At 48.2% G+C, this 13,320-nt stretch overlaps 1 protein-coding gene across 1 annotated transcript; it reads left to right on the top strand.

Moving 5' to 3' along the window:
* Positions 1–3,933: 3,933 nt before the first annotated feature.
* Positions 3,934–13,000, top strand: Ecscr (endothelial cell surface expressed chemotaxis and apoptosis regulator). The gene is made up of 9 exons (XM_021150542.2): positions 3,934–4,039; positions 7,634–7,672; positions 8,729–8,866; positions 9,207–9,290; positions 9,975–10,085; positions 10,505–10,603; positions 10,812–10,848; positions 12,351–12,447; positions 12,662–13,000. The coding sequence occupies exons 1-9, from the start codon at positions 3,934–3,936 to the stop codon at positions 12,692–12,694; spliced, it is 744 nt and encodes a 247-aa protein (XP_021006201.1). The 3' UTR covers positions 12,695–13,000.
* Positions 13,001–13,320: the final 320 nt, after the last annotated feature.

The raw sequence follows: 13,320 nt of genomic DNA, 5'->3' as shown, positions 1-13,320 counted from the left end.
GTATGTGTAGATGCATAATGTGAATGGGGGCACTGTGTCAAGGCAGTGGACAACTTTGTGGAGTTGGTTCTTTCTACACTATGTTAATTCTGAGGATCAGACTCACGCTTACATAGTACAGTAAGTACTTAACTTCACTTGCTAAGCCATCTTTTTATCATTATTATTATTGTTGTTGTTGCTGCTGTTGTTGTTATTGACAGGATTTATCTATGAATAGCTCTGGCTGTCTTGGAACTTTCTCTGTAGACCAGGCTGGCCTCAAACTCACAGAGATCCACCTGCCTCAGCTCCCGAGTGCTGGGATTAAAGGCATGAGCCACCAGTGCCCACAAAGCCATCTATTTTTATTTTATTTATTTATTTGAAGGTTCTGGAGATCGACTGCCTCCCACTCTGGTCCTCTTGGATCTTAGCCAGTGCGGATCCAGACTCTTCACCAAGTCACCCAGGACTTTCTGAGACCAAAGTAGCCAAACCTAGGCCTCTCCATTACTTTCCCACGTCCGCGCTCAACATTACAATTGCCTCACTTTCCTATCTACACCTTAATTACTCACCCGGTCTCACTAGTTTTGGGTGTCACCCCTCCTAGAATGCATTCTTCAGCTCCTGAAACTGGAGTAGCCCCCTTCCCCTCTTAAGCCCTTTACAAGTGCTGTTTAAAAACATGTTACTAATATTTGTTTTTCTTTTTTTTTTAAAGATTTATTTATTTATTATACGTAAGTACACTGTAGCTGTCTTCAGACACTCCAGAAGAGGGCGCCAGATCTCGTTACAGATGGTTGTGAGCCACCATGTGGTTGCTGGGATTTGAACTCTGGACCTTCGGAAGAGCAGTCGGGTGCTCTTACCCACTGAGCCATCTCACCAGCCCATATTTGTTTTTCTTTGTGTCTCTGTGTGTATAGGATGTGTGTGTGTGTACATGTTGATGCATGTGAGTGTGACATGGCATGTGTGTAGACACAGAGGACCACCTCAGGTGTCCATTTCACTTCCCACTTTATTGGAGGTCATCTCCATTGTTAGCTGCTGCGGATGCCGGGCCAGCTGGTTGAAAGTTCCTAGGGATGCTTCTGTGTCTGTCTCCCATCTCACCCAGGAGCACTAGGGTTATAGAACCACACTCAGCTTTATATAGGTCCTGGGGTTTCAAACCCAGGTCCCTACTGAGCTATTTCCCAGTCTACCTGTTCCTAACATTGTCAAATGTGAGGAGCAACAAAAAAAGACTGGGAGTTTGAAGCCATCCTGGGCTACAAGGTAAGAAGAGTCTGTCACAAAATAGCCATCAAATAAAATGAGCAAGCCCACAACTGTAGATAAAGTAACAATAATAATTAGAAAAGAGGTCACGGATTTGAGGAGTGGGGGGAACACAGGAGGAGGTGGGAGGGAAAGGAAGAGATGGGAATGTTGGAAACACAGTTCAAACTCATGTATGAAAATCTCAAAAACAAACAAACAAACAAACAAACAAACAAACAAACCAACCAACCAACCAAAACCCGGGGCTTTGAGAGATACCTCAGCAGTTAAAAGCACTTGCTGCTCTTTTGAAAGGATCCATGTTCAAGTCCCAGAACCTATATACCAGCCAGCCTCCATCGCCCTCTTCTGGCCTGTGAGTGCACTGCATGCATGTGGTACACAGACTATATACACTCAGGCCAAACACCCATAACATTAAAAATACAAATAAATCTTTAAGAGGAAAAAAGTAAAATTTAAACAACAAACAAAACAAAACCCCCAGAGATTTGAGAGAAGGCTCGTCCGTCTGAGCTCTTGCTGCCCTTCCAGAGGCTCTGAGTTTGGTTCATGTCAGGTGGCTCTCAGTTACCTGTAATTCTAGCTCCAGGGAAGATTGATACCTTCTACTGGCCCCTGTGTACATGCGGCATACACTTACACGGACACACATCAATAAAAATAAAATCTTTATTTTTTTCAAATTTGATTTAGATTTTTAAAAACTTTTTATTGATTCGTTGTGAATTTCCGCATCATGTACCACAATCCCACTCATCTCCTTTTTTTTTTTAGATTTATTTATTTATTTTGTACATATGAGTACAACACCATTGTTCTGTTCAGACATATCCAGAAGAGGGCACCAGACCCCTATTAATGGTTGTGAGCCACCATGCGGTTGCTGGGATTTGAACTCAGGACCTCTGGAAGAATAGTCAGTTCTCTTAACTACTGAGCCATCTCTCCAGCCCCCCATTCATCTCCTTATATTTAATTTTAAGTGATGGGTATTTGCCTGCTAGTATGTCTCTGTATCATATGCATGCCTTAGCGTCGGGAAGGCTAGAAGAGGACACTGGATGCCCAGAACTGGAGCTAGGGATGGTTGTGACCTGCCACGTGAGTGCTGAGAATTGAATCTGGGTCTTCTGCAAGAAAAATCAGTGCTCTTAGCCACGGAGTCATCTTTCCAGGCCCTAAAAAGCACCTGGAAGACAGAGGCCAGTGGATATCTGTAAGTCTGAGGCCAGCTTGGTCTATATATTAAGTTCCAGGGTAGCTAGAGTTGCACAATAGAGAAAACTGTCTCAAAAAACAAAACAGAACAAAGCAAAACAAAACAACAGCAAAAACCAAACAAAAAGCCTTAAAAAGAAAACCTTAAGGAACGGTGTGATGATGCATACTTTTGATCCAAGCACTCAGGAGGGCAAAGACAGTGGGATCACTGAGTTCAAAGCCAGCCTGATCTACAGAGACAGTCCAGGACAGTCAGAGCTCCACTGAGAAAAACCTGGTCTAGAAAAACCATAAACAAATGAACAAAGGAACAAACAAACAAACAGAAGTAGTATATATCAGATATCTCTGTTCTTCATTTTTTTCTCATACTTTTAAATGTTTTAGATTGACTTCAGTAAGTATGTTCTGGGGCCTTTCTGTATGGTGAGTTTAGTGTAGGAATACTACTGGCCTGCAGTGAGAAAGTGAGAACCTGGGGCATGCTATGGAGGGTAAGGACAGGGCATTCTCCAACCATAGGTAACAAACACCTAGCCTGAGGGGGCTAGGGAGGCCAGGGGGTATGCCTGTCATGTGTCGGGTGTGTGTGTGTGTGTGTGTGTGTGTGTGTGTGTGTGTGTGTGCGCTCGAGCATGCGCGGGTGCTTGTGCATGTGTCTATACAAAAGCCAGAAGTCACCCTCAAATATTGTTCCTCAGAAGCTGTCTACTTGTTTGTTTGTTTATTTATTTATTTATTTTGAGATAGGGTCCTTCACAGGAACCTGGGGCTCACCAATTAGGCTAGAGGGCCAATGAGCCCCAGGATTCACCTGACTCTGCCTCCCCCTGTAATGGGATTTCAGGTCAGCCCACCTTGCTTGGCTTTCTATGAGGGTGCTGGGATAAGAGTTCATGCTTTCGAGGCTAGTTCTTTACCCACTGAGCTCTTTGCCCATCCCACCTCTTGTTTTTCTATCAGGAATAACAAGCTTGCTTGTAAGGCCTCCCTAACAGATGCTGGAAGTCCCATCTGGACTGAAGGCCCTGAGTGGGGAGAGGAATGTGGAGAATTCATAGTCTACTGAGCATGGGCAGCTGGTGGGTCGAACGTAGAGCTGGGTCCTTGGAGACAAGCATCGGCAACAGTGGGCTTTGGGGAAACGCAGGTGCTGCAGGGAAGGACCTGAAGGGTCCCCCAGAGAGGAAGGTAGTGTTGGGGGCAAACTGTCATCACTGGTTATTATGCACAGAACCCAGAAAGGCCCTCTCCAGTCCCCACAACCACTGCTCCGGCTGACATCCTCATCTGGGCTGTGTGCTGAACCGGGGGGCCCCTGGAGCCAGTCCCAATCTGTTTCCTTCTATTCTTTGACAGGAAGCTCCTGGAGAGCCAGCCCCCGCCCCTGACCCCGCCCCATCTCACCCCAGTACTCCCTCTCTCTTCTCTACTATGGACAGAGAATACACTGAGGAGCCTGCTACACACCCAGCTGATCTGGGGACCAGCGGAGCCATGAGGCTGGGTTCAGCAATCCTCGGTTTACTCCTGCTCCAAGGTAAGATGCACGTGCCGGTTTTCTCCAGCAGGCCTCCCCTCCTCCTCCCCACTTCTTCCCCCTCCTGCCCCCCCCCCAACATGTTCCTATCCAGCGCTCTGCCTGAAGAAGGGAAATTCCAGAACCTTTCCATGAAAGGGATGGGCTGGCCTGGAGGATGGGAATTACCACCCCGGTTAAACAGACTGTTAGGCTGTTAGGATATTTTCTACGGCTCCCCCATGGAGTCTGGCCCCTAGAAAGGTGGGAAGTGGTTGGCTTGATGAATGACAGACCCTGAAAGTTCTTTCTAAGGAGTATAGGAGCAGGAGAAATCTGTGGCTGCCCTGTCAATACTCTACTGATACAGGCACTATGATCACTCTGTGGAAAGTTCTAGCAGAAAATGGTCTGCACCTCGGGCTTTCCAGCTCATCTTCTCTTCTGCCATTACCTATGAAGAATTACAACCTTTGAATTTCAAATGCTGACTTTAATCTCAAATCACATCAAGAGGGTTTCTGGTTAGACACAAAGAACACTTTATCAAGGAGGATATATACACAGCACAGGGACTGGTTGAGGTGACTGGAATTCGACCTCTCAGATTGTCGCTGGCAGTCGTGAGTGGGGTCTTGAGGCAGGATCCTCTAATTAGGGAGCCATTGCTGGGAACCATGAGAAAGAAGTCCAGGACACTCTGATTCACAGGGCAGCAACTTCCCTTTGTCACCCGCCCCGCCCTGCCCCACCCCTGGTCCTGTGTGGACTACATCTGAGGCTGTATACCAGGTATTGGCAAGATGGGCCAGAGTGCTCAGGAGAAAGGGTTTGTGTTCCAGAAAATGCTTCGAGACATTTCTCTGGAAGCCCACGGGCTTGGGTCAATGCTGACACCCCTTCTTGCCCATCAACTCCCACAGGGGAGAGTCAGAGGTTAGTGTGGGACATTTATGAGGGATTCCGCAGGCCCTCCTAATGCACAGCCTTCCCTAACGCCAGCCTAGACTTTGTCTAACCCACTGGCACCCTAGCTTGCCCAACTTCTTCAGCTGGGAGTTCACAGCAGTTGTCAGCATCATTGTGATGGCTGAGGAATTGTCTAGAGAGACAATCACATTCATGCCAACACAGGGGCTCTGACTGTGGAGAGTCAGCCAGTTTTTAGATTTGGAGAAATCAAGAGAATGGGGCAAAAATTTCAACATCTAGCACCGATTGAGCAAGTGTTGTCAGGGGCTGTGGGCTTTGTATGTATTTTCTTTTCCCCTCAACAACCTCGGAGGCTCTCCCCGACCCCACCCCAGTGGTGTGATGCTGAGAATCCAGCACAGGGCTTATGCAGAATTATACCTCAGTCTCTCACATTCCAGAGAGGCCAGGTCCAGCTCAGGCCGTGAGTGAAGCCAGAACTCAAATTCCCCGCTTTTTATTTATTTATTTTTTTCTCTTGTGTTGGAGATTGATCCTAGGGCCTCACCCAAGCTCACACATGCTAGGTAAGTGCTCCACCACTGAGCTACATCCCCAATGCTTTTCAACCCTAAACTATGCTGCTGAGGAAAACAGGGGCGTGGGCATGGTTAGACTGGAAGGAAATGAAGCAGGTAGGGATTAGGAAGCAGAGGTCAGCAAAGTTAGGAGTTCTGTGGCCACAGCTCTTTGGGTGTCTGCATGTCCCCTGGTCTGTCACCAGCCTACAGAAGAACGTATTCCTCAAGTCCCCTCTGCTTACAAAGAATCTTTCTAGATGGCAAGTTGGCAGGAGTCGGGTAAGGGCAGAGAGCTCAGGCCTTCCCAACTTGATGCTTGCGCCCTGGGAACTCCTCAAAGACTTACAGATCATCTTCTAGATATATTTAGAGAGGTGCACTCAGACTTCAAGTCCTCCCTGAACTACTATGAAATGTATTCGGTGCTTTAACAGGAAGCAATTGTCTTCAGAGGTTTTGGATGCAAAGGGTTAGCCCAGGCTCATCCCGTGCTAGAAAGGGTTTTTCCTAGCCTGGGATTCCTGTAATATTTACCTCTGTGTGGAATCTCTACCCACAAAGGAGCAGGAATGTGAGAGATCTTGACCTGGAAAAACGCATCTCAGGGTTGGGTAAGCTTTGGCTTGCAAACAATTCCACAGTATCCAAGTGTGGATCCCTTCACGTGGATAGTGTGGATCACTCCTTGGAGGAACAGTAAGGCCTTAAGGAAAACAAACAGACCAGCAGGCTGCCATGCTTGGGTTGGGCCCCTGGAACTCAGCTGCCTCAGTCCTTTAGGGGCCTGGGTCTGATGCTGCACTAATGAAGAAAAGAGCAGCCACCTCAGTTCCAGCCTGTGTGGAGGGAGCAGCTCCAGATGGGCGGTTCCGTTTCCCTGTTTTCCTTTCACATTGTTCATACGTTTCAAGAGTGATTTCACTGTGGAAAGTGAGCAAACATAACCTGACCTTCCAGCCCCCCCCCCCCCCCCCCACCAACCACCCCCCCCCCCCCCCCCCCCCCCCAACACATAAAAGCATTGCATATCTATGCCGAGGCTACAAACACACATGTGAACAAACAGAATAGCTAACAAGAGCTCCAAAAGTGGCTGCCGATGACCTCCTCTCCCTGGGGTTAGACTAGAACACCACTTTTTAACTTGCCTCTGCCTGTGAGAGTGAACCTGTCACTCCTTTCAGCGCTTCCTCTCCTGTTGGACATACCTCAGAACTTGTTTCCAAGGCAGGGCATTACCTCTGGTTAGGGAGGGGTGCGGGGAGGAGAGGGGAGAGGAGAGGAAGAGAGAGGGAGAGGGAGGGGGAGGGGGAAAAGGAGGGGGAGGAGGGAGAGGGAGGGGGAGGAGGGAGAGGAGGGAGGGGGGGAGGAGGGAGAGGGGGAGGAGGGAGAGGAGGGAGAGGGAGAGGAGGGAGAGGAGGGAGAGGAGGGAGAGGGAGAGGAGGGAGAGGAGGGAGAGGAGGGAGAGGGAGAGGGAGAATGTGAAAGCAGGCACAAGGCAATGTGAGTCCTAAACTCTACCCAATTTCATTTACCTTCCTCTCCCCTTCCTTTAGATTGGAGCCAAAATGACAGTTTTCACAGGAGGAAACAAGTGGACCAGTAGTGCATAGACCCAGAGACCCAGAGACCCAGAGTTCTGTGTGTTTGGTCAGATGTGTCACTAGTTTGAATAACTGTCCCCTAGTCTTGTGTCAGGGTGCTAAGATAACTATTAAGGACTGAAGACACAGTAGAAGACTCTAGGACTCTGAACTGAGAGGTGATGGTGACAAGCCCTTATTCTGTAATTCCCTGCCAAGCGTGTCTGCCTTCTAGTATGGACGGTTTAGACAGCCAAAAAAAACCCCTAGTTTCTCTCATGGGCTCTGCTCAGCAGTTACCAAAACAATCTGTGTTTTGTTTTGTTTTGTTTTGTTTTGTTTTGTTTTGTTTTGTTTTGTTTTGTTTTGTTTTGAGACAGGGTTTCTCTATGTAGTCCTGGCTGTCCTGGAACTCACTCTATAGACCAGGACGGCCTTGAATTCAGAGATCTGCCTACTTCTGCCTCCTGAGTTCTGGGATTAAAGACGTGTGCCACCATGCCCCTTCATAGTCTGTGTACTTTTGTTTTCTCTCACAGCCTACAGCTCTCAACCTACGACAACTCAGACCTTGCAGGGTAAGATTTGGGGTCTACTCTAGCATCTGTGCCTAAGAGTTTAGGAAGGTATTGGAGGAGGGGGCTCGGGTCTCTCTTTTTCACTGAAAGCAGGTGAGAGGAGCTTGGGCCAAAGGTCTCTGGGGCTCACTCAACTGGCCTCACCCAACATGCCTGGAAGAGGGAGAAGATAACTAGTCAGAGGAAAAGAGGAAAACAAACAAACAACAACAAATCTAGCTTCAGAGACAAAGAGAAGGGCACAGAACAGCTGGAGGGTACAGTAGCAGACCCCTCAAGTGATGTGTTTTAGGGCTTTTCAGGAGCCTGAGCCCCCAGCCAGTTTCTCTCAGCTTAGTGAATGGGTGCAGCTGCAGAGAAGGCCACCTCTACCCTCCCATGCTCACCTCCAGCCATTCAGACCTACTTGATCCTGGGGTCTCCATTTGCTCTCCCCATCTGCTCTGTCCTTGCAGAAGACAGATCTTCCTCAGAGCCTGGCGGCCCGGGGCTTTGGCTCAGCACTGTTACCCTAGGTATGCAGCTGCTGAGACTGCTGATGGTGGTCAGCAAAGGCCCCGGAGGAGCAAGACACAGTTTGGGCTCTGCAGGAGGATGCAGAGCCTGTGGCAGAAGGGACAGGCAAACAGGGTCTCACACTGGTGATTCCAGAGCAAGGGAGCAGGAACGGGTGTCACTGGGCCCATCTGGATGTCAGCCTCTTCAGACGTCATCTCTAGGGGCCCTTCCTATGGGAACTGAGAACAGCCCAGAGACCTGAGTCAGCAAAGGAGTGAGATGAACAAGGGGAGACTGTGGGGTGGAGGGAGGGAAAGACCTTCCCAAGCTCAGGGGCGAGCCAGAGAACAGGTCCTCCAGGAATTGAAGGCGTTGACAAAGGAGGGCTGTGGCTGTAGCTCTGGGGCACAGTGCTTGTCCAGTATGAAAGACATCCTGCGGCGTTTAATCACTAGCACCACACACAAGAAAAGGACTAGAAAGAAAGAATATTTTGGACTCTCTGTGCATATTATAGCTGACACTCTGAGCTGGTCACATGTACTTGCCTATCCACAGAAATTCTACAGAAGTCATCTCAGGTCTCCTTGGTATCCAATCAGCCTGTGACACCAAGGTCAAGCACCATGGATAAACAGTCCCTTTCCTTGCCTGACTTGATGTCCTTCCAGCCACAGAAGCACACACTGGGACCTGGTGAGTATCCAGGGCAGGCGGGCAGGAGGTGATGGGCCCTAGATATGCCTGGATAGGTGTTTACTTCCTTTAGTCGGGTGCCCTCAGTGTGGGAGTGGAGGCTCTTAAGTCTAGTAACTACATCAGTGGTACCCTGGTTTGGGAAATTACAAGAAAGCACTGGGAAGAAGTAGAAATGGAGTTGGATCTGGTCACAGTAAAGGTTAAACACTCCTGATGGGGAATGAGAAAAGAACAGATGGAGGAGAGAAATGGGAAGGGTTGAGAAAGGGCTAGACCCTTCTCAGAGTATGTTGGGAGAGATGGGATTCTCCATCTTGGCCATTTGTTTCTGGTGCAGGCACAGGAACCCCAGAAAGCAGCAGCAGCAGCAGCAGCAGCAGCAGCAGCAGCAGCAGCAGCAGCAGCAGCAGCAGGAGAGGAGGTATGTCCAGTGTGTGTTCTCAGTCTATAACCCTTTCTTTTAAATACTCTTTTGGTCCTTGGACATTGCACACTCATACAAATAAGGAAATATTCTAAAGGGTAGAAAATAGGTCTGAGGGTACTTGACTTGTGCAAGGGAAGAAAAATGTGACATTGGTCCTATCCTTCAACCATGTAGGTCATAGGGATTGAACTTAGGCTACCAGCTTTGGTTGCAAGCACTTTACCTGTTGAGCCATTTAGCTAGCCCAATATCATTTTAAGAGGGCCAGAAACCTATGTCCCTTGCCTTGGCACCCTGACCCTTTAGGCCAATGTCTTCTTTCCTCCCATCTTCAACTGTTGGCATAGCACAGACAGTTCTGCTTTGCCCAGTATGGTTTCCCTGTTTCTGCAGCATAAATCCTTTCTTCTGGGTACCACATGGGGATGGGAAGCATCTTAACCTTTCTAGAGTTCTCTGAAAACAGTAATGTGAGCAACTGGCCGAGGTACTCGTGTGGAGATGTGAGCTCTGCATCCTCGGTCTTCAGGGGGTTGGTTGTGGCCAGAGTGAGTCTTTTTATGTGAGCTGTTAGCTCTATGCAAGCTCTCACCTCAGGGCATCAGGAAAGGAGCTGATTCTCTTTGCCAGGACTCAGCAGTGCCCTGCACTGATGCACCAACACCCACTCTATTTCAGAAGAATCTCTGGATGCGACTCCCAGTCCAGAACCCACCAGCCTTCAGACAAAAGAGATGACCACCCTGCCTACCCCCACATCAGAGTCAGTGCTAACGGTGGCTGCCTTTGGTGAGAGATGGCAGTGGGGATGGGGCATGAGAGGGGACTCCACCTCAGGACTGACTTAGACTCTGGTTAAGATGCAAGTTCAAATCTCACCCATTCACTCTGGGATGGACTTGCTGATAAGCAAGGCCGTAATGGAAGGGTTTTGGCTTTCTTGGGCTCCATGTTGCTATGGATGATGTAGCTAGGCTAAGTGGTCCACATTAGTTAAGGGAACCAGCTAATAGATTACTCATGTTTCCAAGATAAGCAGAATCCACTTCACTCTCAGAGCAAATATATAGTGTGCACACGAACACACACAAACACACACATGCACACATGCATGCGCGCACACACAGGCACTTACCTGTGTCAGGGAACTCCAGACTCATCCTTATTGTTCCACCTCTTCCTCCTGCTCCCATCTCTTCCCTGCTCAGGTGTCATCAGCTTCATTGTCATCCTGGTGGTTGTAGTGATCGTCCTGGTCAGTGTGGTCAGTCTAAGATTTAAGTGTCGGAAGAACAAGGAGTCTGAAGGTAATTGTCTTGACCTAGGCTCCTTTGACCCTTGTGCTTCAGGAGCCTGAGCAGGGGGTTCAGGCTGATGGCATCTGGGCCAAGGGAGGGAATGACACAAAAGCAGCATTTGATGAGTTGGGGAGGTGAGCTTGGGTGGGCTCTGAGGAGAAGCTGGACATTTGAGCGACAGCGTATGACCCTAATCTGTGCCCTTGGGATTTTACAGATCCACAGAAACCAGGGAGTTCAGGGCTGTCTGAAAGGTAAGATTTTAGAAACTCACGAGAGAAATCTTCTCATTCCAAATCCCTTTACCCCAAGAGGAAAACAATTCTCTCTGCCTTCTGTACACACACACACACACACACACACACACACACACACACACTTCTGCTTCCCACCACATACTATACCCATTCATAGCACTTGAAGACATATGCCCCACAATTCTGCAGTCGTCACTGAAGCAGGCTGCCAGGCTCAGCAGAGACAAGTGAGGGTGTTCAGCACCAGGGCTCAGCTTCTGTGGCCTCTTCATGAAAATACAGATTCCGATATAAGATATATCCTCTCTAAGCTGAAGAAACTTGTTGAAAACCTACTCTGAAGGCAGGTGTTGTGGTGACGTATGCTTTTAATCCCAGCACTTGGGAGGCAGAGGCAGTCGGATCTCTGAGTTCAAGATCAGTCTGGTCTACAGAGTGAGCTCCAGGACAGCCAGGGCTATAGAGAGAAACCCTGTCTTGAAAAACCAAACTAGAAATCTATTATATACCATACACAACAACATACAAATTGTGATCTTACTGAAAATCTTTACAGCATTTTTTTTTTCCTCTTCTCTGAAACATGAAGCATGCTTGGGAACCTGGAGCAGGACAAGTTGTAACTTGGTCAAGATCAAACACTAGTAGATAGGAAAAACAGGTTTCTCCTCCTCCTCCTCCCCCCTCCCCCTCTTCCTCCTCCTCCTCCCCCTCTTCCTCATCCTCGTCTTCCTTCTCCTCCCCCCTCCTCCTCCCCCTCCTCCTCTTCCCCCTTCTCCTCCTCCCCCTCTTTCTCCTCCTCGTCTTCCTTCTCCTCCTCTTCCTCCTTGTTTTGCTCTGTTAAGAAAGAGCCTGGGCTGGCTTTGAACTCATTATATAGCTGAGGATGACCCTGAATCCCCTATCTTCCTACCTCTTACCTACCAAGTGCTAGGCTTACACTTGTACACCAGCAACCTGGCTGGGCTTATAGTTGTAAAGCACCAACCCAGCTTGAAAAAGAACAGAAATAAATGAGGTTTAAATACAAGTCTCGTGGGTTTCAGACCACATTCTCATTTTCTTTCTTTTTTAAAAATATTTATTTATTTTTTATGTATATGAGTACACTGTAGCTGTACAGATGGATGTAAGCCATCATGAGGTTGCTGGGAATTGAACCCAGTACCTCTGCTCCCTCTGGCCCAAAGATTTATTTATTGTTATATGTAAGACTACTGTAGCTATCCTCAGACACTCCAGAAGAGGTCCTTAGATTTCATTACCGATGGTTGTGAGCCACCATGTGGTTGCTGAGATTTGAACTCAGGTCCTTCAGAAGAACAGTTAGTGCTCTTAACCGCTGAGCCATCTCACCAGCCCACATTCTAATTTTCTTATTATCCATCCCAAAGTGGAGTTTTCTGGCATGAGGACTGAAGGCCTAGTGCTCCGTGGCCCCTTTACTCCCTGGTCCTCCATCCTTTCTTCTCTCTAACCCTGGCTCCTTCCCATCCCAGCTGCTCCACAGCCAATGGAGAGAAAGACAGCATCACACTCATCTCCATGAGGAACATCAACGTGAACAACAGCAAAGGCGGCACATCAGCAGAGAAGGTGCATCTCACATGTTCTACCCTCCCCAGTCACCCACTCCACTCCTCACCTCCCCCCCACCCCCACCCTCAGTCCTATTTTCAGGCTCTGGTTCCTTAGCCAGAAAGGCTAAGGTCACGGCTGCAGACCCAGGCTCTTCCTCCCCTGCTCTCTTACCTGGCCCCTCCCAGGTTCGCCCTTCCTCATTGTACATATGCATTTCATATTCTTTAAGAGTGACCTGGAGTTGCCATGGGTCCACGTGTGATGCGGCTGTCCCCTGGCCATGAGGAAGGAGAGGAGACGAGATTGGGGGAGGCAGCGGACCACACATAAATTATTTGATGTCATGCCTGCTCCCAGTTCTAAAGGACATGAGATTCCTCTAGATCCAGAAGAACCTACCACACAAGAGACTCCTTCTCACTTGGAAGCCATGCTAGACACTTGGCCTGCTCCCCCTCCTCCTGCTGCTCAGAAACTCAGGAATGAGGAGTCAATAGAGCAAGACTTAAGGAAATAATGAGGTAGACTGTCCATCCTACTAGAATTAAAATTATTTTCTGACCTGGAATCCAATTTCTTTTAAGGTCTATGTTCCCATCTACCCACTTTTCTTTCTTTTCTTTTCTTTTCTTTTCTTTTCTTTTCTTTTCTTTTCTTTTCTTTTTTCTTTTCTTTCCTTCCTTACTTTTTTTTAATAATTAACTTCTTTTTTTTTAAAAAGATTTATTTATTTATTATATGTAAGTACACTGTAGCTGTCTTCAGACACTCCAGAAGACAGAGTCAGATCTCGTTACAGATGGTTGTGAGCCACCATGTGGTTGCTGGGATTTGAACTCCGGACCTTCAGAAGAGCAGTTGGGTGCTCTTACCCACTGAGCCATCTCA

Source organism: Mus caroli, chromosome 18 (assembly GCF_900094665.2).
Source record: "Mus caroli chromosome 18, CAROLI_EIJ_v1.1, whole genome shotgun sequence".
Taxonomy (NCBI): Eukaryota; Metazoa; Chordata; class Mammalia; order Rodentia; family Muridae; genus Mus; species Mus caroli.
The sequence above is the reverse complement of the archived record's forward strand: the minus strand, read 5'-3'. Positions and strand labels throughout refer to the sequence as shown.

What these genes read in the sequence shown, in the direction of transcription:
- Ecscr (XM_021150542.2), top strand. Translation starts at nt 3,934, where the DNA reads ATGGACAGAGAATACACTGAGGAGCCTGCTACACACCCAGCTGATCTG. An exon ending in GAAGCACACACTGGGACCTG is followed by an intron (nt 8,867 to 9,206) that starts GTGAGTATCCAG and finishes TTTCTGGTGCAG; the next exon opens with GCACAGGAACCCCAGAAAGC. An exon ending in GCGGCACATCAGCAGAGAAG is followed by an intron (nt 12,448 to 12,661) that starts GTGCATCTCACA and finishes ATATTCTTTAAG; the next exon opens with AGTGACCTGGAGTTGCCATG.